Source organism: Gnatocerus cornutus, chromosome 4 (genome assembly GCF_029298725.1).
Source record: "Gnatocerus cornutus isolate USDA-ARS CGAHR chromosome 4, icGnaCorn1.1, whole genome shotgun sequence".
Classification (NCBI taxonomy): domain Eukaryota; kingdom Metazoa; phylum Arthropoda; class Insecta; order Coleoptera; family Tenebrionidae; genus Gnatocerus; species Gnatocerus cornutus.
The window spans coordinates 18,507,422-18,531,134 of NC_142236.1; the positions used below are offsets into that span (position 1 = coordinate 18,507,422).

At 31.3% G+C, this 23,713-nt stretch overlaps 3 protein-coding genes across 10 annotated transcripts in view; 1 reads left to right on the plus strand and 2 right to left on the minus strand.

The window, feature by feature from the left end:
• Positions 1-23,713, minus strand: part of LOC148176520 (pyrokinin-1 receptor-like) — a 172,210-nt gene that overhangs the window by 74,106 nt on the left and 74,391 nt on the right. For 2 of the 6 annotated variants that reach the window (XM_088033640.1, XM_088033645.1), the window contains exon 1: positions 6,258-6,343. The exons of the other annotated variants lie outside the window; for them this stretch is intronic. The gene's annotated coding sequence lies outside the window, so the exon portion shown is untranslated. Of the gene's footprint in view, positions 1-6,257; positions 6,344-23,713 lie in introns of those variants that run through there. 6 annotated transcript variants of the gene reach the window in all.
• Positions 1-23,713, plus strand: part of LOC148176522 (pyrokinin-1 receptor-like) — a 146,398-nt gene that overhangs the window by 33,563 nt on the left and 89,122 nt on the right. For 2 of the 3 annotated variants that reach the window (XM_088033647.1, XM_088033650.1), the window contains exon 1: positions 20,325-20,432. The gene's annotated coding sequence lies outside the window, so the exon portion shown is untranslated. Of the gene's footprint in view, positions 1-20,324; positions 20,433-23,713 lie in introns of those variants that run through there. The other variant, XM_088033648.1, reaches the window with a different exon arrangement.
• LOC148176523 (uncharacterized) lies at positions 13,774-14,818 on the minus strand. The gene is made up of 2 exons (XM_088035128.1): positions 14,540-14,818; positions 13,774-14,442 (listed from the first exon to the last, which is right to left on the minus strand). The coding sequence occupies exons 1-2, from the start codon at positions 14,816-14,818 to the stop codon at positions 13,774-13,776; spliced, it is 948 nt and encodes a 315-aa protein (XP_087891254.1).

Genomic DNA, 23,713 nt, shown 5'->3' on the forward strand with positions numbered 1-23,713 from the left:
TATTTTTGAGAAGAACATTTTAGAAAGTCGGGAATTTTAAGGTAATCTAAAAAACTAAAAAAATTCAAAAATTTATAAAAAATACAAAATCAAAAGAATCAAACAAAGAGTCAAAAACTCTAAGAGTAGCTAACTAAACCAATGGGAATCTAAAGAGACTGGCAGAGAATTTAAAAAAATCTAAGAAAATTTGATAACCTATAAACGAATACAAAATTTGATAACTTATAAACGAATACGAAATTTAAAAAAAATTGAAGAGAATCTAATAGGATCTAAATTAAACTAAGAGAATCTTAAAGAATCTAAGAGAATCTATAAAATCTGAGAAAATCTAAGAGAATTTAAAACAAATCCAACAGAATTCAAGCTAACCCAACAGAATTTAAGAAAATCCAACTGTATTTAGTAGAATGTAAGATAATTCAAGAAAACCTAAGCAAATCCAAGAACAAATTAAAAAATCTGAAAAAACCTAAGAGCATCTAAAAGAATCCAAGAGTTTAAGCGAATCTAAGAGAATTGAAAAAATATAGGAGAATTATTTAAGTTAATCTAAGATAATCTAAAAGAATCTGAAGGAAACTAAAACAAACATTAAATAATCTAAAAAAACTAAGATAATCTAAAATATAAGAAAATCAAAGCAAATCTAAAAGAATCTAAGAAAATTTAAGAGATACTAAGAAAAAATTGAAGAATCTAAGAGCATCTGAAAGAATAAAAAAGAATCTAAGAGAATCTAAAGAATTATTTGTAAGAATTTCAATTAGAATAGAATATTAGATAATGCAAGAAAATCCTAAATTATTTACGAATCTAGTGAATCTAAGAGAATAAAGAAAATCCAAAAAAGATAATCTAAGAAAATTGAAGAAATTAGTGAATCCTTGTTATTCCAAAAAAATCACAATCAAACAAAATTAATCAAAATTTAAGAGATATAAGAGTGTCCAAGAAACGCTAAGAGAATTTTGGAGGAAACTAAAAAATATTTAAAAAAAACTAAAAAAACCATAAGAAATGTAAAAATCTTAAAACTTAAAGATTAATAATCTAATTGTAAGAGAATTTTAGAAAGTCTAGAAAAAAGAGTTAAACCTCTTGCTTAAAGTTAAACCTCTTGCTAAGTTTAAAAAATTAAAAAAATCTGTGAGAATTTAAGGGATTTCAAAAGAATTTGAGAAAGGTCTAGAAAATCAAATCATAGTAGGTACATACAAAAAAGTCAAGAAAATTTAGGAAAATTCAGAAAAATCTTCGACCAAAAAGAATTTGAACAAATCTAAGTAAATTAAGACAATCTAAATAAATCTTGTAAAATCCAAGAAAATCTAAAAGAATTCTAGAAAATATAAAACTATCTAAAAAAATCTACGGGAATTAAAAAACCTATTAGAAAATTATGAATAAATCTACGAAAACTCTAAAGGAACAAATTGAAGAAAAAAAAATGAAAAAATCTGAGATTCAAAAATATTCTAAGAAACGCTAAAAATTTATGAGAATGCCACAAATTACTAGAATCTAAAAAAATCTAGGAATTAGAGTGGCTTATTCATAGGAGAATTAGAAAATCTAAGAATTTGAAGTTTTAAAAAGATAAAGATTCTAAAAAACAAATAAAAACCGAAAATTTAAGAAAATTAAGAAACAATAAGAATCTAACATTTTCTCATAGTTAAATAGTATTAGAATCCTTGATTAATAGTGGCTATCAATGCATAATTTTTCTATTTTATATAATTTTATAACTTTATAAAAACTGCTAAATATTTATAAAAATTCAACGCAATTTTCCACCAAACTCGAAGTCGATGACCGACTATTCAACTTCGGAAAATATGTATTTCCCATTTTCTCATGCACGTGTCGAGAGTTCGAATCGCCGAGAGCGTGAAAACAATCCGAAATGTAAATGGAATTCGAAACTTTTGCCAACACAAAATTCGAGATTTTTATCAAGTGTCAGAAACAATGGCTACAAATAGCTATTTATGAAAGTAGAAGGAGAAGTGATTCATTTTATTACCAGACGTACTATTGCAATCGAGTCAAAGAAGAGATGTGTAATCAAACACACACTTTTGCTTCGTGTTTTATACAAAATTGTTTCGAATTGAGTAAGAGAAACACATAAAAATGAAGGTTTGTTAAGATTTAATGATAGAATTAGTTATTTAACAAACAAGTTGGTTAATGAATCGAGATTATTAATCGTCCATTTACACAAATAACCCATAAATTGCTTTATGTTGCCATCAGTGCTGAATAAAAAACGTTAGTTAATAGATGTTATTAATTAACGATTTTCGACCTAAACTCGTACATACATATATGATCTCCATTAATAAACACCAATGAAAAAAAAACTTTCCTAATTTGCAGTTGTTACAGATCTATTTCCTTATTCGTTTTAAATGCGTTAATAGACCGTTTCCACATCGGATGCGTTAATAGCTTCATTACCGTTGCAACGTAGGTCATTTTAAACTGTATTTAATTTATAAATAAATTTATAAAAAAAAAACAGCATAAAAAATCGTTTTTATAGACTCAAAACACTTATCTTTTTTAGTCGTTCCAATGTGCAGTCGTGTTTTATACGAGTTTTTTAAAACTAGTTTTGTAATTTATTTAGCGCCCTTTTAAAAAAATTCTAGCGCACATTTTGTATTAATAATTAGGTAACACAAAGCTTGTCAATGCATCAATAAATATGGAAATTAAATCATTTGAACTTTAATTTAATGTATATACAGAGTGGTTCATGATGAGTTTCTGCCGTTTTTTAGAAAGAACAAATGATCCATCGTCGTAAATCATCCTGTATATTCGACATTCAATTTATGGCGTGTAATTTAGACAGACCATGTATTTTGAACGTATGTCGCCTTTTTACTTAAAATACGCCAAATCTCTCAAACATTTAAATTTTATTTCTCAAAACTGCTGTGACGTACGACATGTTTTTTCTCAAAGCCAACTGCGAACGTAAATTCTTTAGATCAGACAATATTTTGTATCACAAACAGATATTTTTTAACAGAAAAGTTTCCATTCGTGTCTGTTTGTTCGTGGAAAGGATAACCGGTAAATCCAGCGTATTTCCTTTGAGTGTAATCTTAAACTACTTCATGTAGGTCGATTAAATTAGTTACTTGGAAAACTTAGTGCGAGCTTTTGGAATTAGAAATTCGAAGTTCTCATCACGAAGTGTGTCAATTGGAGATTTTTTTAAATAACATTTGAATTGGTTTAAACGTTGCAAGTGCAGAAGTAATAACTTAATTAGGGTTAAAAGTAATTAAGGTTTTAAGTTCATAAAGTTAAGTTCATATTTAGGTGTAGTTACAAGTTACAATTGAGAGACTAATTTGATTTAATTTCTTAGGGGTCAATTTCAAGTGTGATTTGCGTTACCGCAAATCCAATTTGCAACATATAGCAACGCCAATCATATTGCTCATACCTTGACAGCGGTTGCAAATTTGCGTTAACGCAATGACTTGAAATCGACCTGTTACAATGTTAAAAAACACATGAATTATCTCTAAAATAGAATAGAAGAATAATCTCTAAAAACAAATTTTAAGAAGAATTTAAAGAAAAATTTAAAATATCTAAAGCATCTAAAGAAAAGAAAAGATCTAAGAAAGAAAATAAAAAATAAAAAATATAAAGAAAGATTATAAGAAGGATATAAAAAAAAATCTAAAAATGCTTAAAAAAAAATTCAGAAAAAATCCGCAAAAGATCTATAGAACGATCTTAAGAAGAATTTCAAAAAAAATCATCTAAGAAAGGATCTAAAGAAGAATCTAAACTAAGATACAAGCAAAAAATTTAAAAGAAAAATTTGAAAAAGAAGGATATAAAACACCATCCAAAGAAGGATGTAATGGATTATCAAGAAAATTTAAAAAACATTTAAAAAATAGTCGAAAAATGAATAAAAAATCTAAAAAAATCTTAAAAAGAATATAAAGAAAGATCTAAACAAGGATCTAAAAAAAATTTAGCCGAGAATCCAAAAAATTCTCTAGGAAAGAATTCAAATAAAGATTCAAAGACAGATCTTAAGAAGGATCTAGAGAAAAACATTATGAATAATCTAGAAAGGCATTTAAGAGAAAGAATCTAATACAGTATATAAAAAACAATGTTAAAGATCTTGAAAATCTAAAAAGAAATGTGTAGAAAAAAAAGCGTCTAAGAAAACTGCGAAAAAAATCAAAAGAAAGACCTACAAAATATTCTAAAAAACGGTCTAAAAAAGAATTCAAAAAATGATATAATGAAAGATCTTAAAATGAATGTAAAGATAGCTCTAAAGAAGAATCTAAAAAAGAATGTAAAGAAAGATAAAAAAATACATTTGAATACAAAAAACAATGAATAAAAAGAAGGATCTAAAAATGGATGTAAAAAAGAATATCGAGAAAGATATAAAGCATCTAAAAAATACGAAAAAAAAAATCTAAAAAAAGATCTAAGGATCTACAGAATAATCTAAACAAGGATTTAAAAAAAAATTCAAAAAAGATTCTAACATAAGATCTTAGAAAGAATATAAAAAAAGATGTAAACAAAGATCTAAAAAAAAATTAAACAAGAATGAAAAATTGATCTAAGAAAGAATCCAAATAAGGATCCAAAGAACGATCTTCAAATGGATTTAAATTGTAACTTTAATAAGAATGTAAAAAGCATCAAAGTGAAAAGATCTAATTTTTAAGTACGAGTATCTAAAAAAATTTAAGAAAAAGAATTTAAGCTTTAAGGATATCATGAAGAATACAATAAAGAACTACAAAGAATCTAAAAAGGTATTTTAAGGATCCAAAAATCTAAAGAATGATCTAAAAAAGACTCTAACAAAGGAATAAAAAATTGAAAAATGGTTTTAAAGAATCTAAAAAAAAATGTAAAAATGATCTAAAAAAAATATAAAAATGGATTCAAAGAAGGACTTAAAAAAATGATATTACGGAAGATCTAAAGACAGATCTAAAGAATTGAAAATCGAAGAAAAACTTTAGAACAGAAGACATATATTAAAACAGGTCGTTAATTTATAATTATTATTGAGAAATCCAAATAACTTCTAAAAAGAGACATTTTAATTTAAAGCAGAAATAATTAAACAAATTACGTATAATAAAAAAAAACAATTAACATTGGAAAATATACGGATTTATATGCTGTATTGATTTTATTATTTTTATTATTTTTGATAAAGCAATTTTTATATTGCATTTTTATAAAGTTGTAACATCACTTAATTAAGAGTTAAAATTAATTTTAGAAAATGAATATTATTTTTACATTTGAAAACATCTGTAAACAAAAAATTTCTGAAATAAAACGCCAACACAAAACAACATTGTTCAATTGCTAACTAACAATTAATTATTTAATTCAATCGAATTTTATGTAGTTAGTTGATAATTTTCGAAGTAACTAAACTTATTTTTTAATTACTTAATTTTCTAGTTTGTATAAATTAGGTTAATTTCACACAAGCGCATCTCAAAACGCCTGTTAAGCTAATTAATTAATTAACAGCTTCTGTGATTAAGCAATTATTTAAAATATTAACGACTTATAACTCATACCCGTTTTTACTGTGGTTTAATAAATCAGCACAAAAATAAATTTATCACCCTTAAATTTTAGGGTTTAATTTATAATTGTATTGAAGGAAATCTAATTATAATGTCACAAAATAAATCATAGTTACATCTATTAACACAATTACCGCTTTAAACTAAAATTAAATTAGAAACTTATCCTTGACGCTTGTAAGGGTAGTTTGAAAATCTATCATTTCCATCAAATATAAAATCGAACTTATCTCAAAACGCTTCAGTGCTCTTCAAAGCGTCGCTAAAACGCTGTTGTGTTTTATCAAAAATGTTCGCGACTTTAATTCCTCCTTCATCTCTTAATCCCACACATTTCATCCTAATCCACCCCAAATCACCACTAAAATGATCAACCAAACGAAAATTTTCTCCACTTTTCTATTTCAGCCGAAGCCGACTGCTTTGCAAAAAAACGTTATTAAAGAAACTTTTCCTCCCCCGTGCGGCCCAATTTACGAGCCACCCCCCGAACCGAAAACAATTTTTTCGAATAAATAATTTATGAGAAAACGCGATATTAATGAACCGAAAACAAGTCTTTGGCGTTTTTATGTGATCGCAAATCGAAATTTATTGGTAATTACAAATGTTATGGAAAATCGAACTCACCGTCGATTCTGAAGTCGCGAAAAGTGCGTGCTTTTCACCGGGGAAACGGACAGATACTAAACGAGCGCTTTTCCATGATTTTCAAAGCGCAAGTCAGACGGTGTTGCAGTTTTAACGTGAAAGCTTTTATATGATTGTCGTAAAGATGGAGAGCGATTATGGGAATGTGGGTAATTAGAGGAAAAAAGGTGGCGGGAATAAGGGATTTATGGGGTGGGGGCGGCGTGGGCGGTGATGAACTTTTTAAAGAGGAAATTAGATGGAAGGGGGAAACGCATCGAGAAAAATGACGGTTTCGTTTTTAGAACGTTTTAGAATTGATCAGGAAACCGATGCACTGACAGTGATAAAAAAGCGTTATATTCTGGAACTTAATCAACCATAAGCCGTAAGCATTTGAACAAAAGGCGCATATTTGTTTTCCAACTAATTCTGAAATTTTTAAATATAAACATAAATTAGGCAATTTTGTGCTCTCATGTTACTTCAATCAGTTAGTCGCGGTTTTGATCACTTTTTTATTATTAAATATATAATATACCTCAAATATATATCGCACCTTACTTTATAAAAAAATCCGGTATTTTTAAATGGTAAAAAAACAAATAAGAAAGTGCATCTCTAGGTTCTACAATTTGCTTTGAAAAATTATTTATGTTAAGCTGATTGTTTTATGGCGGTTATTAGACCCAAGCTCTGGCCTGGTCATTTTTGTGACATCTCACTGCCGAAACCGAAATCTGAAGAGCGGGCTGGGTAGCGACCGCTCTTAAAGAATATACAGGGTGGCCAAGATGAGCATGTTGGACGTTGGCCTTTTACACACTTGTTATGTAAATATCTATTATATAGATGTTTATGAAACATACTGCCAAAAATTAAACACCGACTTTGGTAGCCTTAAGTAATCGAACTGACTATTTTTTAATTTATTTCTAACAATAAAAAAAACCTTTACCACTTAAGACCTGTCGCTACCTAAAATCCTTATGGGCAATGCAATGTAAACTAGAGCCATCATAACTCAAAAACGGTTTGTACTAGAAAACTGAAATTTAGAATATATACTGTCATTGTAGTTATCTACAAACTGCATGCTTTTTTTTATTGATATCGCCCCTGGAACGGTAATTAAACTGCATCAATTTTGGCTGAAGACTGTAACTTCGGTTTGCGTTGTTGTATCAAAAATGAATCCAATCGGATTGTAAAGCAAGTCGTTCTGAATACAACGGTCCTAAGTTTTAAAAAATATTCCAATAATTACGCGAGTATTCGTAGCGTAAAATTTTAGATTCTAAATCGAAGCTGAAATTTTGTAATTTACAACCAGGATCAACAGCCTATTTCACGTTCCTATGCATTTGTTATACAGAACCGGAAGCCAAAATTTGTTTTTTATCACCAATAATTTTGTCGTCGCGACGCTTTAAAAATGTAGTTTGTACGTTTTAGCGATTTTTGAGGCATAGTAGAACCAAACACCCAATCCCATTTTTCAAAATAATGCTCACATGGCGTAAGTTTTTTATTGTAATCAAAAAAGGTACCTTAAAAATCATTCGCAATACATTAGTCTATGATATTTAGTAAAATTTTTTTGTTAATTCCCATTATTTTAGAATGCGTGACTAATTGAATGTTTAGTTTTCCACTATGTCCCCCCCCCACCCCTACATATAAATGTGTTAAACATATCTTTTGTCATTTCAGATTTGATTCAAATTGTTTTTAAAATATAAGGAAAAATGCTTTTTTATTAAATTAGTCAAAATTGAAAACGCATACACCAAACGATCCTTTAGTTCGCTTTAGATTGTAACAAAAGCCGTACTATCTCAAATGCAAATGACCTCGACGAATAAATGAAGTGATTTGTGAAATTTGGAATAAATGTAGTTTGCAAGGCAAGTGGCTACATGTCGTGCTGGATGGTTTACTTCTAGAAAGCTGGATGGTTTACTTCCATAGGGCCCGCATGGTTTACTTCCAGAAGACCTAGATGGGAGATTTCCAGATGTTGTGTTGGATGGTTAATTTCCAGTACGCGGGTGGGTACGGTGATGGCTGATTTCGCCGTACTCGAAGAAAGAAAAAGATGTTGAGAGCAGCGATAGAGCAGAGGGGCGAAGCTCACCCGGTAAGTTATTTACCAGTGGTGCTAAACCCGGACCTGACTAGATAAGGGTGTTCCGAAAGGGGTGAGTCAAGTAGCATTGTGTTAGTAGTTAGAAGTACTCTTTCAAGAAAAAAAACTGAGTACGACCCTGTAATGAAGGTTGGTTTCGTAAATTCAGCGTTTCAGCGTAAAAAGCGAATTACAAAAAAATCTAAAAAAAGATTTAAAGAAGCTTATAAAGTAGAATTTAACGAAGGATCTAAAACAGGTTCTTAAAAAATCTAAAGGATCTAAAGGATGAATCTAAAAAACGAATCTTAAGTATGGATTTAAAAGACAGATTTAAAAAATGCGTCTAAAGAATGGACTAAAAATGCATCTAAATGATGGATCATCTAAAGGATAGATTTAAAAGGTGAATCTAAAGGATGTAGGGGAGAGGGGGGCATAGTGGGGAACTTAACAATCAATTAGCCACGCATCTTAAAATAATAGAAATTAACATTTTGTTTTACTAAATATCATAGACTAATGTATTGCGGATGATTTTTCTTGTACTTTTTTTGGTTACAATAAAAAACTTACGACATGTGAGCATTATTTTGAAAAATGGGATTTGCCCCGCACATAGGGGTAAAGTGGGGTACCCTATGGTGAATCAAATTTTTGAATAACTGTGTACCTACTTAGAAAAAGTAACATTTTAAAATTACTCAGGCATCAATGCATATTGCACATAAATGAGCAGGTTCATCATATTTAGCCACTACATTTGTATGACTAGATTTGAAAAAAACTTGCTCCCTAACTTCGCGAATTTTTTTAACGAAAACACTGAATTTCACATTTTGTTTTATAAAACACACATGGTTAACTGTCAACTGACAACCAATCAAAACACGCTATTCGACTTTTTTTCTGGTGTTTGATTTGAGCAGTAGGAGTGTTGCCCCGCTATGCCCCGGTACCCCACTATGCCCCCCTCTCCCCTATAAAAAAAATAGAAAATAATAGTACATTATTACACGTATTTCATAAAGAGCAGCGAGAAGTGGTCAAATAGAATGAGTGCTACAAGTCGTCTTATGAAATGAGTGTAATATACTATTTTTTCTACTTTGCATTGTAAATAAATTTAAAAATTGCGTTTGAAAGAAATTATTTTCGATTAGGGATTTTGGCAAGTTAGGTTGGTGACAAAAGAGGTAATGACATTTGTCTAACAAAATTTCAATTCAAATAATTACTGACTGTTTGCTTTTCTTCTGATTCATTATTCCTAAATTCACATTTTCGTGATCATGATGACTATCATCATTGAGGTTTTGATTCAACGTTTAAGTGTCGGTATAAGAACATAGCCAAACAATTGTTTTTATTGTGAAACGCGTTTGCAAAGTACAAAAAGAGATTTAAAGAATTGATCTAAAGTATGGATCGTAAAGATCTAAAGGATCTAACAAAAGTTCAAACAACAAATGTAAAGAATGACTTTTTTTCGAAAATGTGTGATGGTACTATTTTTGAAGAACATTAGCACAGTGTGGTCTATAGCCTTAAAATGTTATTTAATAGTTACTTGCTAAACGATACCGCCCGTGAAAAACATTAAATCATGATAATAAACTGTAATTAAAAACCAAAATTATACAGGGTCCGGCAACACTTGTGTCCACCCCCAAAATCGCCTTTAATTTTAAAGATAAAATTTTGAAAATTTGCATACGTTCATAGTTGACTAAGTTCTAGAAGCTGACGTAAAGAATTGTTTTTAATCACTGATAGTTTTGGCGTCAGAACGCCTTAAAAGTGTATTTTTTAGCTAATTGTGAAGTTTTATGAAATGAACCTTTAATTTAATTTTTTTTCAATATAAATGTGTTCAAAATATCTCAGTTGACATTTTAGATTTAATGTAAATTGTATTCAAAATTTGAGGAAAAAATGCTGTTTTATCAAGTTAGTTTCCAATTTTATTACGTCAAAATTGGGAACTACGTTTACACCCATCTGTCAACATCTTGTGTCACAAATGACATCTATTCTTTGGTTCGTTTTAGAAGGTAACAAAAGTCTTACTTGGCGAAATTGTCGCTTTGTCGATGTTAATTGACGATTTCTAGTGTCCAGAACGTGCAACATACCCGAGCTAATCAAAATTCACCTTCATATGAGTGAATGAAGTGACTTGTGAAATTTTGGTGTAAACGTAGTTTGTCACTGCACCGTCAAAATGTTGAAAACTAACTTGATAAAACAGCGTTTTTTTCGCAAATTTTAAACACCATTTGAAGTAGATTTAAAATAAAAACTCAAAGATTTGTATTACAGTTATGTTGAAAAAAAATTGAATTCGCTAATATTACCTCAAAAAACCCAAAAATCGCTAAAAATTAAACTTTTTAGGCGTCGCGACGCCAAAGAAACCGTGATATCAAAACAAATTTTTGTGTCAGCTTCTAGAACCTTGTCAACTATAAGCGTATGCAAATTTTCAAAATTTTATCTTTAAAATTAAAGACGATTTTAGGAGTGGACACAAGTGTTGCCGGACCCTGTATAAAAATAGTTGTCCTTGATTTGGTTATTAAAATTACAATTTTTTCCCAAACACCAAATTTTTACAAAAAATGCTGACGCGCGTTTCGATAGCAATGCTATCATCATCAGAGCGATGATTAAACTAAAAACTAACAAATAATTCGTCCTTATACAGAGTGTCCCAGAACTCGCGCAGGACCCGTTAACCACAGGTTCTGTATAGTTACTTGTATATGAATTTGCAAAAAAAAATGTTTTAGGTTATTAGATTTTGAACTAGATCAATTTAAAGTTGACCAATCACAAACTTTCAACTAATTATACCTGAACTACACTTTACTTGTTGCTTAGCAATATCAAAACTGCCGGAAAAATACATAGGAGGAATTATTAATTATCACTGGTATCAGCATAATGGAGCACCAATCCATTGTGCACTTAGTGTTAAAAAAAATTTAAATAAACAATATCCAAATCGCTGGGTAGGGCGCGGAGGTCCAATATCTTGGCCCGCCAGATCCCCAGATCTCAGACCTTTAGATTTTTTTTGTGGGTTTACGTTAAAAACTGTGTTTACCGTGCGCCAGTAAAAAATGTTGATATTTTGCGACACAGGCGATGGCTGAAGTAACACAACAAATGTTGGCAAATGCCAGAAACAATTTATTAGGAAGACAAGGCTTTGTATTAAAATTGGTGGTGGTCACTTCGAACACTTCATTTAGTTAGTTTAGTTAGTTTAATTTAATTTCGATTCGTTTCTTTTGGTTTAGTTAAGTTTAGTTACTTTTAGGTTAAATGTCATTGTGACAGAACACACCAAAGTTGATCAAACAATTTATGGATATTTTTTTTTCAACAATTCGCATAAATGTTTCTAAGGAAACGCACTAACTTTTTGAAAATACCTTTCGAGAAAAAGATTTGATTGGTTGAAGTAAAACCGTTTTTATTTGAATACTAAACATTATTTTACACTTTTTCTTGTGCAGTTCGTTTCAAATTTAACATTTGCATCCATTGATAAAGGGTCCTGCGCGAGTTCTGGGACACCCTGTATACTAAAAGCTTGTCGACGCGCACCCTTTGGCGTAGGTAGAAGCGAGTAGAGGGAGGAGGAGGGGATGGGGCCGTTGTCTGAGTTCATTATTACTTTTTTGTTCCTAAATATTTCTAGACTTTCATAAATGTCTAGAAATTTACAATTATTTACATTTTTAATTAAACGAAGACAACTTTCATCAATGTGGTGGTCATTGTCAAAAACATGTTGGGCAACGCAACATGTTGACCTTCTTGTTTGCCCAATATATTTCTGATCACAATCTTTACATTTAATTTCATAAATCCCCGACTTTTCTGTTGTTTCTACTCGGTCTTTAGGATTACCTAGAAGACTTTGGAGGCTTGCACCCGAAGTAAAAACTACTTTCAGATCCAAACCCTGGAAAATTCTTTCCAGTCCCTTTGTCACTGAAGGTGAGTAAGGAATTGTTACAAAAGAAGTCTCTTTAGATGTTTTCTGAAAAGTAGAACATTCATTGACCAATTTCTTAAATCTAAATTTTCTAACTATTTTATCAACAATATTGAGATCGAAACCGTTACACCTGGCAGCATCTTTAATTAATTTTAATTCCTTTGTGAATCTGAATTTGTTTAATGAAAAATTCAAAAGCCGGTAAACAAGAAAATTTAGACTTGCCATCTTATGTTGAGGATAATGAAGGGAGTCTGCAGTGATGTAGCGAAGAGTACTGGTTTCCATCCTATAAACATCAAACTCTAATATGTTCTTATTTTTAATTACAATTGTGTCTAAAAATGGAGTTTTCCGTCTTTCTCTATTTCGCAAGTAAATTTTATCGTTGGATAACGGTTATTTATTTTGATTAAAAAGTCATCAATATTTGACTTGTTTGTATCAAAAATGACAAAAATATCGTCCACATACCTAACCCAGATTTTTGAAAAATATTCAAGCTCAGATTCAAGTTCCTTTTCAAAGCGGCTCATGAAAAGGTCAGCAATGAACGGAGACAATAAATAACCCATTGCCGTGCCTTCATGCTGGAAAAAGAAATTCCCGGAAAATTGAAAAATGTTTTGCTTCATGCAAAGGTCTGTGAGTTGAATATATTCCTTGACAATCTCCTCCTTGATTTGGTTGCAATGCTGTCAACCGCTGTCAACCTATTGTCAGCAAATTTAGTATTTTGTTTTTGTGTAATAAAACTGCTAATCTTGAGGGATATGGGCGAAAATTCTGATGCCGAAGGATTTGATATTTCCACAATTCTACTGCCTCCAATCTCAAAAAAACTTTGTAGTTGCGTGAGTTTGTTGAACTTTTACTTTACCGCCCATGGTTTCCAAAGAGATTTACCGACTTGACAACCAAGTAAGTCTGACATACCGCCCGAAAAACACATTGAGTAAATTGTTAAAAATGACTTTTGCAAAAAAGTATTTCTCACTTTGACTGATATCTAAAGTACAGGGTCATTTTGAAAATAATTGACAAAACGCTTTGTTTTTAAAATGAATACAGGGTGTTATGGAAATGAGTATACAAAATTAAACTGGTAAGAGAACTCACCATATGCAACAACTTTTCTTAATAAAAAAAAATCTAAAATGCTTTCGTTTTCGAATTAAAAATCCATGAAAATTTGCTGTGAAAAGCGTTACCCGCCTATGCATTAAAGATACTAACCTTCATTTATGCGACAAAAACCAATGCTTCATAAAAACGGGTGTTTACATCCCGTTGATACTTCGCCGTTCATTTGTTTGTACGAAAAAAAACAATACTAAATTCACAAAAGCACAATTGTACAGGAGTGCCAAATTTGTTTATAAAAAATGCTCCAAATGCCGTCCTTCACTATCAATGCATGCCTGAATTCTCCGGGCCATTGAAGTTTGTGTTCTCACAATCATCGCGGGGTTTTGGCGAATTGTTTCAGCCACAGCACTTACACGTTCACTTAATTCTTCCACTGAATCCACGGGGTTTGCGTACACTAACTGTTTCATATGCCCCCACAAGAAAAAATCACAGGAATTTAAGTCTGGCGAACGAGGGGGCCACAACACTGGTCCATTTCTACTGATCCACTTGTTTTCGAAGTGCACATTTAGCCATTGGAACACATCTCTAGCATAATGTGGGGGGGCACCATCGTGCAGGAACCACATATCCCGACGTCTCGCTAGCGGCACAGTTTCCAGGAGATCATTAAATACATTTTGCAGAAAATCTAAATACGCTGCACCCGTTAAACGATTGGGCAAAATGTATGGTCCAATTAACTGGTCTACAAGTAAACCAGCCCACACATTAATAGAAAACCGGCGTTGGAAGCGTCTTTGAATAATCTCGTGTGGATTTTCGTCGGCCCATATGTGTGTGTTAGGGATATTAAAAACATCATCGCGTGTAAACCCTGCCTCATCTGTGAAGATGATGTAGCTCAGAAAACCTGGCTCTTCAGTCAATTTCCATTGAAACCACTGGCAAAACTAGAACCGTCTCGGGGGATCTTCAGCCTCCAGTGCTTGCACACGCTGGACGTGGTATGGGTGGAAACCTTTCTCCATACAATAAAGGTCGAAATACCCATACGAAGTGCCAATCGACGAACACTGATGTTGGGTTCTTCGGCAACAGCATCCAAAATTGCGGGTTCCAGATCCACCACTTGCTCAGCCCGTTGGCGGCCACGATTATGATTAGGAGTTTGAAATTTTCCAAAATCACGCGAATGCTGGACTGCTCCAACAAACGTACGTTCGTTTGGACTTCGTCGATCTGGGAAACGGGCACTGTCAGACGCTTTGCCTCCCGGGCATTGACCCGAACTTCCCCATACAGAAGCACCATATCCGTGTATTCCATGGGTATAAACCATTTTGTAGCACCTTTTGCACTTTAAGAACAATCTAATAGCTTTGACACTGTGAAAATTCACGACAAACTGAGCGTTTTTAATTAAACTACAGCTGATCAGTCGTTTTTGTGACAAAAAGTTGTGATAAGGTTTAAGTCAAAAAACCTCGTTTTGAAAATGAAAGTACATTTATTTAGAGACATCGAATGGCTTGCCAAATTAAGGGCGGGAAAAGACGAAAACCAAAATGCGTTTACGGAAAAAAAATACCTAGAAAAGTCGGAAATCTTGATGCGATCTAACCAGTTAAATTTTGTGTATTTAATTTCATAACAGTGTTATGAATTTTTTGAATAAAATTTATGTAAATTCCCAATTTTTTTTAGTTTATCTTAAACTAAATAGTTCGAAAACCACCGCCCCCCGCTCCCCAAATTAGTTTAGAATAGCCATTAATAAAGTTTCTTACGGGCGGACTGATAACGCAGAGTTTTTTGTGCTTTTATGTTCTTTAATTTTATAGCAATTCAGTGGTAGGTAGGCGACTCGTCAAAATATGGGGGGGACAAATTAGTTTAAAAACATGCGATTTCGAAAAAAAATTATTAAGAAAAGTTGTTGCAAATGGTGAGTTCTCTTACCAGTTTAATTTTGTGTACTCATTTCCATAACACCCTGTATAACTATGTTTAACTACACTTAAAATGTAACGTCAACGACGTTTTAGTTATGATTTTGTGTCTCATGCCCGTTTGCACCGGTTACAGTTAAAGGTTTGGATTGACTAAACGTTAGTTAAAGTTAAGCTTTCGTTAAAGTTAAATTGCGTTGCACCACACTTTTCGATCTGCCAGTTAACTAACTGAAGGTAACGTAAGGTAACGGACAGTGTTGTACATTTTGAAAAAAATTATTAGAGAAAAGCCAGAAGTTAAAGTGATTTAAAATGATAATGGTACAATTTCCTCTACTTTTCATCTAAGTTTACGTTGCTCGTGTTATAGGAATTGCAAGCAAAACGAATTTGCTGGATGAATTTTACACCAGACGAAAAAGTGTTGTGTTTGAGCTTGGTCAAAAAGTATGATAATGTAATAGAAAATAAAAAAAAAACTGATTCTTGCTCTTGGAAACAAAAGGAATGTATGGAATCAAATCACTGATGAATTTATTGCTCAAAATATCCTAAATGTTCGGCGCAGTAAAGAAGTATTAAAAAGATTTTACGAAAATAAGAAAAAAGTGATTAGAAATTTTGCTGCGACGGAGAAAAGAGAAATCATGAAAACGGGCGGAGGTTCAGTGTCGTTAGATCAAACGAAAAGAGGTGCTAGGTTTGAATTAACGATGTCGATTAAAAAAGCGACATGAATTCGCACCTATCGTAAGGGCACTCCAAACGTTCTTCTCTCAACATTAACAACCTTAAGCAACAAGCCATCGATAAACGAAATCTTTTTCTAAAATTTGCGTCGTCGTACGGGTCGAAACTGTTATTTCTTGTATATACTTGCCGCGGTAAGCCATTTAAAATGAAATCTATTTCTTTAAGGTCGTCGTCGTCCAACACCATTACATTGAAATTATTATAAATAAAAGCCATTTCGGCACTTTTTGAAGTCAATTTTTACAAAATATTAACAATTACTTTATATTTAAGTTTTAAACCGTACCTTCTTCAGGGATTAAATTAACTGACAGATAGATGTCATTTATGAAAGATTAGGAACCGATGCAACGCAATCTATAAGTTAATCTGCGTTTAACTTAATCTTTAGACTTAACTGTAACCGGTGCAAACGGGCTTATACTTCATACCAATTGATAGTGAGGTCCAAATGTCAAACTTGGCCCGAAATTTGGGACTATCCCAAAAAATTGTGTGGAGGAATGTACTTCATAGGGACATTTTTATACACCAAAAGTTGACGACCTTGTCTGACAGCACTTTGACAGAAACGGCATCATTTGTAAACATTGACAATTGGCTCCCGTATTTACGGAAATTTGAAGTTATTTCAAAATTGGAATGGCTTTTGAATGGTTTTCAAAGAAGTGGATTCTTTTTCTAGTTGTTGACAATGAAATTATAAAGTCGTATGACTGAAATATTTAAGTTGTTAACTTATTAGAAGAACTGGTTAGAAGTGAAACACATGGAGAATTTAGCAAAGCTTTTAATGTTTACATAGTCAACTATAAAGTGTTCAATTCGTTTAGGTAAATTCTAATTACCTCAACCATCGAGGATTTTGAGTTGCTGAATTTGAATACGTCTATACCTCACATATCAAAGATTTCATGTTGATTTAGTGTAGGAAATAAAATGTCGTCTTTTTTCAAATTATGACCAATTGTCATGGGATTCACTCTGAGATCGGTTGTCAGCACAAAACTTCCCATTGCAAAGAAGTTTAACAAAGTTGTGTCCCTTTAATGGTGCATTTTTAAGATTTGTAGCAATTAGACGGTTCCAAAAGTGTTTTCCTTTACAAGAGTGATCACTTTTTTTAACGATATCGTATGTGTACACCAAACAAACTTTGCAATAACCAAACTATCAAATAGAAAGAAATTGAATGTGGCCTGAAATACACCAAACATTAGGTCTACCTTTCTTGAATGGTGAAACTTACAGAACAGTGAAGTTTATGGTGGCCAGACAATATTCCTTTGTAACAATTGAACTCTCGTCTATAGTTTATGCTCTAAAATTTTAAACAAAATAATGACCCTCATGTGAAACCGTAAATGTCAACTTACACATTGGTAATGAAGACCGAAATTGCTTTTTTTAACGTTGGCGCAAGCATTTTCATCCGCTTACTTTTTGAAAGCCAGAAAATGCCAACAATTAAAACTTTGACTGCGTCATCCCCCTCCACTTCATTACTTTCCAAGTAATACCAACTTTTCCAAAATTTCCTAGCATAGTACAATACACTGCTCAATGTGTACATACTCTTTTTCTACTCCTGTTATAGTAATCTATAAATTACAAACGATTGTCCTTCGAAGTAAATCCATGGTTACACACACTGCAATGTAATGACCAGTGGGTAATATATATAATTACATAATAGTACAGAGGAATAGCAGTTGCTGTGGATGTCATAAAAATTTGTCAAAATTGACATTTGCAATTTGTATTTGTATATTTCATCATGATGAGTGACTTCGAGTGTGAATTGCAAGCTACGGCCCCCGAAATTGCAGCACAAGCAGTTAGTGCAACTGATGATCTGATTCCGAAAAAGTCAAAAGAGCGGTACAAGTCGGTGTTCAGCAAGTTCATGACCTGGCGTGCGGACAACGGAGTGGCATCTTTCTCCGAGAATATTTTACTGGCGTATTTTGGCAAGTTGAAACAAGATTTCAAACCTTCGTCCCTGTGGGCTTTTTATTCAATGTTAAGAACCATGTTAAGCATCAAACACGACCTAAATATTGCAAACTACCAGAAATTACGGGCTTTCTTAAAGAGACAATCGGATGGATTCAAGAGTAAAAAATCAAAAATTCTAACGGCTCAAAAAATTAATACTTTTCTGAAGGATGCTCCTAATTTAGAACACCTGTTTACAAAAACAGTCCTGATTATTGGAATTACTGGGGCTTGCAGGGCACAAGAACTGAAAAAAATGATACTCGCAGATATGGAAGATTCAGAATCAAACCTTATAGTAAAAATACCTAATAGCAAAACTAAAATATCTCGATCGTTTGTGGTTTCCGGACAATTTTGTCATATTTGCAAGAAGTATATAAATCTTCGGAAACAAATACAGGATCATAATATTTCTCAATTATTCTTAAATTATCAAAAAGGAAAAATGAGTAGGCAAGTGGTAGGAATAAATAAATTGGCTGATGTCCCGAAGAAAATAGCCCAATACTTAGGTTTGCTAACACCTGAACTCTATACTGGCCACTGCCTTAGAAGAACTTCTGCTACAATTTTGGTTGACGCTGGAGGTGACTTGTTTGCATTGAAAAGACACGGAGGATGGAAATCCTCTGCGGTTGCAGAAGGATACGTCGATGATTCAATGGCAAATAAGACAGCAACTTCCAAAAAAATACTGGAATCCGTAGGACTGGCGCAAGTTCAAGACGGGTTACCTTCTACATCCATGGCTACTTGCACTACATCTCTGAATTTCAGCGAATTAGAAACTGCCACGGATGAAGCAGAAACTTTCACAAATTGTTTCGCGTTGAATACTGAGCTAACCAAATCTCTTGCACCATTTATAATAAAAAATTGTTCTAACTTTACTATTAATTTTAACAAATAAAAATTTCCAAGGTTGTTCATAATTTATGAAAATTGTTCTTTGTTTTTTTTTAGTTGATACTTATTATAAATATTTCAATTGCCAACATTTAATAAAAATCATGTAAAATTCGACTTTAGTTGTCATTTATCGAAACAAAAATTAGAAGGAAGGTTGCGAGAAAGGGAGTCGTAGAAAAAGTATAGTACGCGACTCGGGGGTAAGGCCAATTACCCTCTCGTGGAATTATTGCGCTCGGCTTCGCCTCGCGCACAATTTTTCCCCTCGTGGGTAATTGGCTTCTTACCCCACACGTTGCGTAATATACTATTAACACTAAAATAGGGGCCACACTATCAATTGGTATGAAATATAAGTCTTTGATTTTCAGGTTTAAAACCGTAAGTAAAGCTTTTTTTTTTAAATTAATTTTGCTCTATGATGAGGTTAACTGCAAATGTCTGTTGAAAACTCTAAAACCACATTTGTAATAAGCGGCAAATTTCTTCGACATTTCAAAGCCACCCTTGATGCTAGAAACATTTATAAACACCTCGTATCATTTCTGTTCAGTCCGTCTCGCTCTCATAAAGTGATCAAAACGTACACACGCTTGCTTTATTATTCCACAACTTAATAAGTTATAGAAAAAACAAGCAATAATTTCTTACAAAGTCTAATATACTATCAGAAAATCTACTAAGCTTAATTATGTACAAATTACATACAAGGTTTTATCTTCGATTGTAGTAAAAACAATTTTCTTTTAAAAGAATGCGATTTAGATACAGGAGGTGAAATTGAAATTTAGCATTAGTTTATTAAAAATTATTTGACACTAACAAACGGCTGTTTTACTTTATAATCACGAACGTCACTTTATGGACTCAAAACGAGATAATATGGTAAAACATAGATTATACAACCGATCATAAAATAAATTAGTTTAAAGCGTAGAAATAGAACACCGAAAATTTCTCTTCGCTCCCCGTTTTGAATATTTATACCGCCAACTTTATTTACTTGTTTACATTGCAATATCGCACAGACCTGTCTGTCACTGCACAATTCACGTCTGATAAATGACAAAATTTTGACCCTGAACCTGTACAAAGTAAACACAACCAAAATCGCCGGAATTTCATGTGGGCCATAATTTGCATCTAACGTATTTCCTTCACGAAGCATTTATAACCTTATAGGTGAAACACGTCAGTAATAAAAAAGAATTATATGATAATGTATGCTTGCTTATTCAGTCCGTTTTGTATTGTTACAGGTGGTGGTCCAGCAGTGCCATGAGGAGGTAAAAACGGACTTTATTCGACACTTTTTCTGACTGAAGGTACGTTGAACAGTGATAAAAAAACACGTTTTTTATTAGTTTATTAATGTCAACGTCCTGGGATAATAAAAACGGTTGATCACGCCCAAATTTATTTTTTTCACTCATTTACAATTTTACCGTACTAAAATTTTCATCGTATTTTTTTGACAGAATTGATTAGCTATTGCTATTATATTTTCAAAGCCGAATATTAAAAGCGCTCATTGGAATACAGTGACAGGAAAGAAAGATTCGAGACAAACAAAAAGATTGATGATTATAATTAGCGGTTATTATTTATGTATTCTCTTTCACGGTCTGTCAGCAAGTTAAATTTTTGGGATTTTCGTTTTAAGGTTTTGTAGCGCCGAAAATAACATCGGTCTTCTGTCTGAGCTGTTGTTGACATGAAAAGTGGAAAGGCTGATAAAGAGCACTTTGTGCGGGTTGTAACTGGAATAAGAATTATACCACAAAGACTTAATTTAATTTTATACGAGTAGGTAAATAATAAAACTATGTAATATTTTGAGGAACACAGTTTCGTGCAAGAATGAAGTAATTGCTTCTTTAAGAATTCTAGCAACTTCAATTACAGATGTCTCGTTTTTATTGTCTTGAGCTTGAGGAATAATTTACGATGGCGCACTTTGCACCATAAAATTACAAGTGCATACAACACAACGACCATAGAAAAGGAATACGCGAAATCTTTTTTTATTGTAAAGTGCATTTTAAGTTTAATTTTGGTATTATTGTCGCTTTTTTTAAGTTTTTGTTTGTTTTAAAATGTTTGTTTACCGTTTTATATTTTTTTCGAGTTTTTTTTAATTACTTTAAATTTTATTTTACGGCTACGATTTTTAATGTTCTAAATTCGATCTAAAAATGGCGCAATTTTGAGATTGGCGGAAGTCTAAACAAGTAAAATGACAGCTATCTAAATTCGATCTGAGAAAAAGTCAAAATTCTGAAACTTTTAAATTTCTATGTTCTAAATTTGTTCTAAAAAAGCGTCTTCTTAGAATAACCGGAAATTTAAACAAGTAAACTGACAATTGACCTTATAAATTCCACCACTGTCTATTTAAAATTGCAAGAAATTTGGACAAAAAGCCAAAATTCTAAAAATGTTGATTTTTGATGTTATCAATCCAATCTAAAAACGACGCAATTTTTGACATTACTTGAAATTTAAACAAGTAAAATAACAATTGACTTTTTCATTTCTACCTCTATAAATTTGAAATTGCGAAAAAATTACAAAATAAGCCAAAAGTATAAAAAAATATATTTTTTATGTTTTAATTCCAATCTAAAAAGTGCACCTTGTGATTGTTGGAAATTAAAACAAGCAAATTGACAATTAACTTTTTAAATTTGCAAATATGAAATTGCGAAAGATTTAAAATTAAAAAAAATAAGTCAAAATTCACTAAAAGTTAAGGTTTTATATGTGCTACATCTGATTTAAAATTGACGTCAACTTTCGATTACCGGAAATGTTCACAAGTAAAACAACAATTTATCTTTGTAATTTAATCTTTGCGAATTAAAAATTGCGAGAAATTTAAAAAATAAATCAAAATTTTGGGTTTCGAAGTTCTAAATCCGATCTAAAAATTGTGCCATTTTGCGATTGCCTAAAATTTAAACAAGTAAAATATTAATTGACCTTTTAAATTCCACTTCTACAAATTTAAAATTGAGAAAAATTTGAAAAACAAGCTATAAATCTAAAATTTTTGAATTCCAAAAGTGGCGCTAACTTAAGATTGCTGGAAACTTGAACAAGTAAAGTGACAACTAACCTTTTAAATTTTTTAAAAATTAAAAATTGCCAGAATTAAAAAAATACCTAAAATTCTAAAAATTTTGATTTTCGATGTTCTAAATCCGATCTAAAAGATGCCATTTTTAGATATTTATTTAGCCAAGTAAAACAACAATAAACCTAATTTCTACCTCTGTAAAATTGAAATTGAGAAATTTGAAAAATTAGCTAATTTTGAGATTTTTTATTTTCATTGTTCTAAATCAAATCTAAAATTGAAGCTGTTTTAAAATTGCTGCAAATTTAACAAAGAAAAATAACAACTGACTTTTTAAATTCCATCTCTGTAAATTAAAATTGCTGAAAATAAATAATAAATAAGCAACAACTCTAAAAATTTTGATTTTGGATGTTCTAATTTTAATCTGAAAATTGTGCCATTTTTTAGATTGCTGAAAATTTAAACAAGTACAATGACAATTAACCCAAGTTCTATATCAGTGAAAACAAAATTTCTAAGATTTTTGACTTTTGATGTCCTAAATCCGATCTAAAAATAGCGCCTCTTTGAAATTAGCGGAAATTTAAACAAGTAAAAAACAAATGCTCTTCTAAATTTGACATAAAAACATATAAAATGGCAAAAAATTTTCAAGTTAAAATTCAAAATTTTTTTAAATTTTCTAAAGTTGTAAAGAAACGCTAATTTGAAATTGCCGAAAATTTAAATAAATAAAATGACAATTGACTTTCTGTGTTTAACCCCTGCAAATTTCAAAATGTGGGAAATAAAAAATAAAGAAAAATTCTGAAATTTTTGATTTTTGATGTTCTAAATTCGATATAAAAATGGCGCTATTTTGAGTCTGCCAGAAATTTACACATGTAAAATGACTATTCCACCATAAAAAAATTGAAATTGCAAGAAATTTAAAAAATAAACAAATATTCAGGAATTTTAAATAAATTTTGCTATTTTAAAATTGCCTGGAGTTTATTTAATTAAATAAGTAAAACAATTCACTTTTTAAATTCCATTTCAAAAAATTTAGAAAAGCGAGAACTTTCAAAAATAAACCAAAATTCTGACATTTTTTATTTTCGATATTTTAAATCCAATTTAAAAATGGCGCGATTTTAAAACTTCGTAAAATTTACATAAGTAAAATGACAATTGACCTGTCAAATTTCACCACTAAAAATTTTAAATTGCGAGAAATTAAAAAAAATAAGCCAAAATTCTAAAATTTTTGATTTTGGAAGTTTTGAATTCGATCTAAAAACATGTAAAATGACCATTGACTTTTTAGATTCTACCTCTAAAATGTAAATTTGCGGGAAATTTAAAAAATAAACCAATCTTTTGAGATTTTTTTATTTTTTATGTTCTAAATCCAATCAAAAGATGGCGTCATTTTGCCTAAAATCTAAACAAGTTTAATGACCTGTATCCTTTTAAGTTCTTTCTCTATAAAGTAAAACTGCTAATTTTAACATTCCTTTGTTCTTTCATTCAATTTCTTAA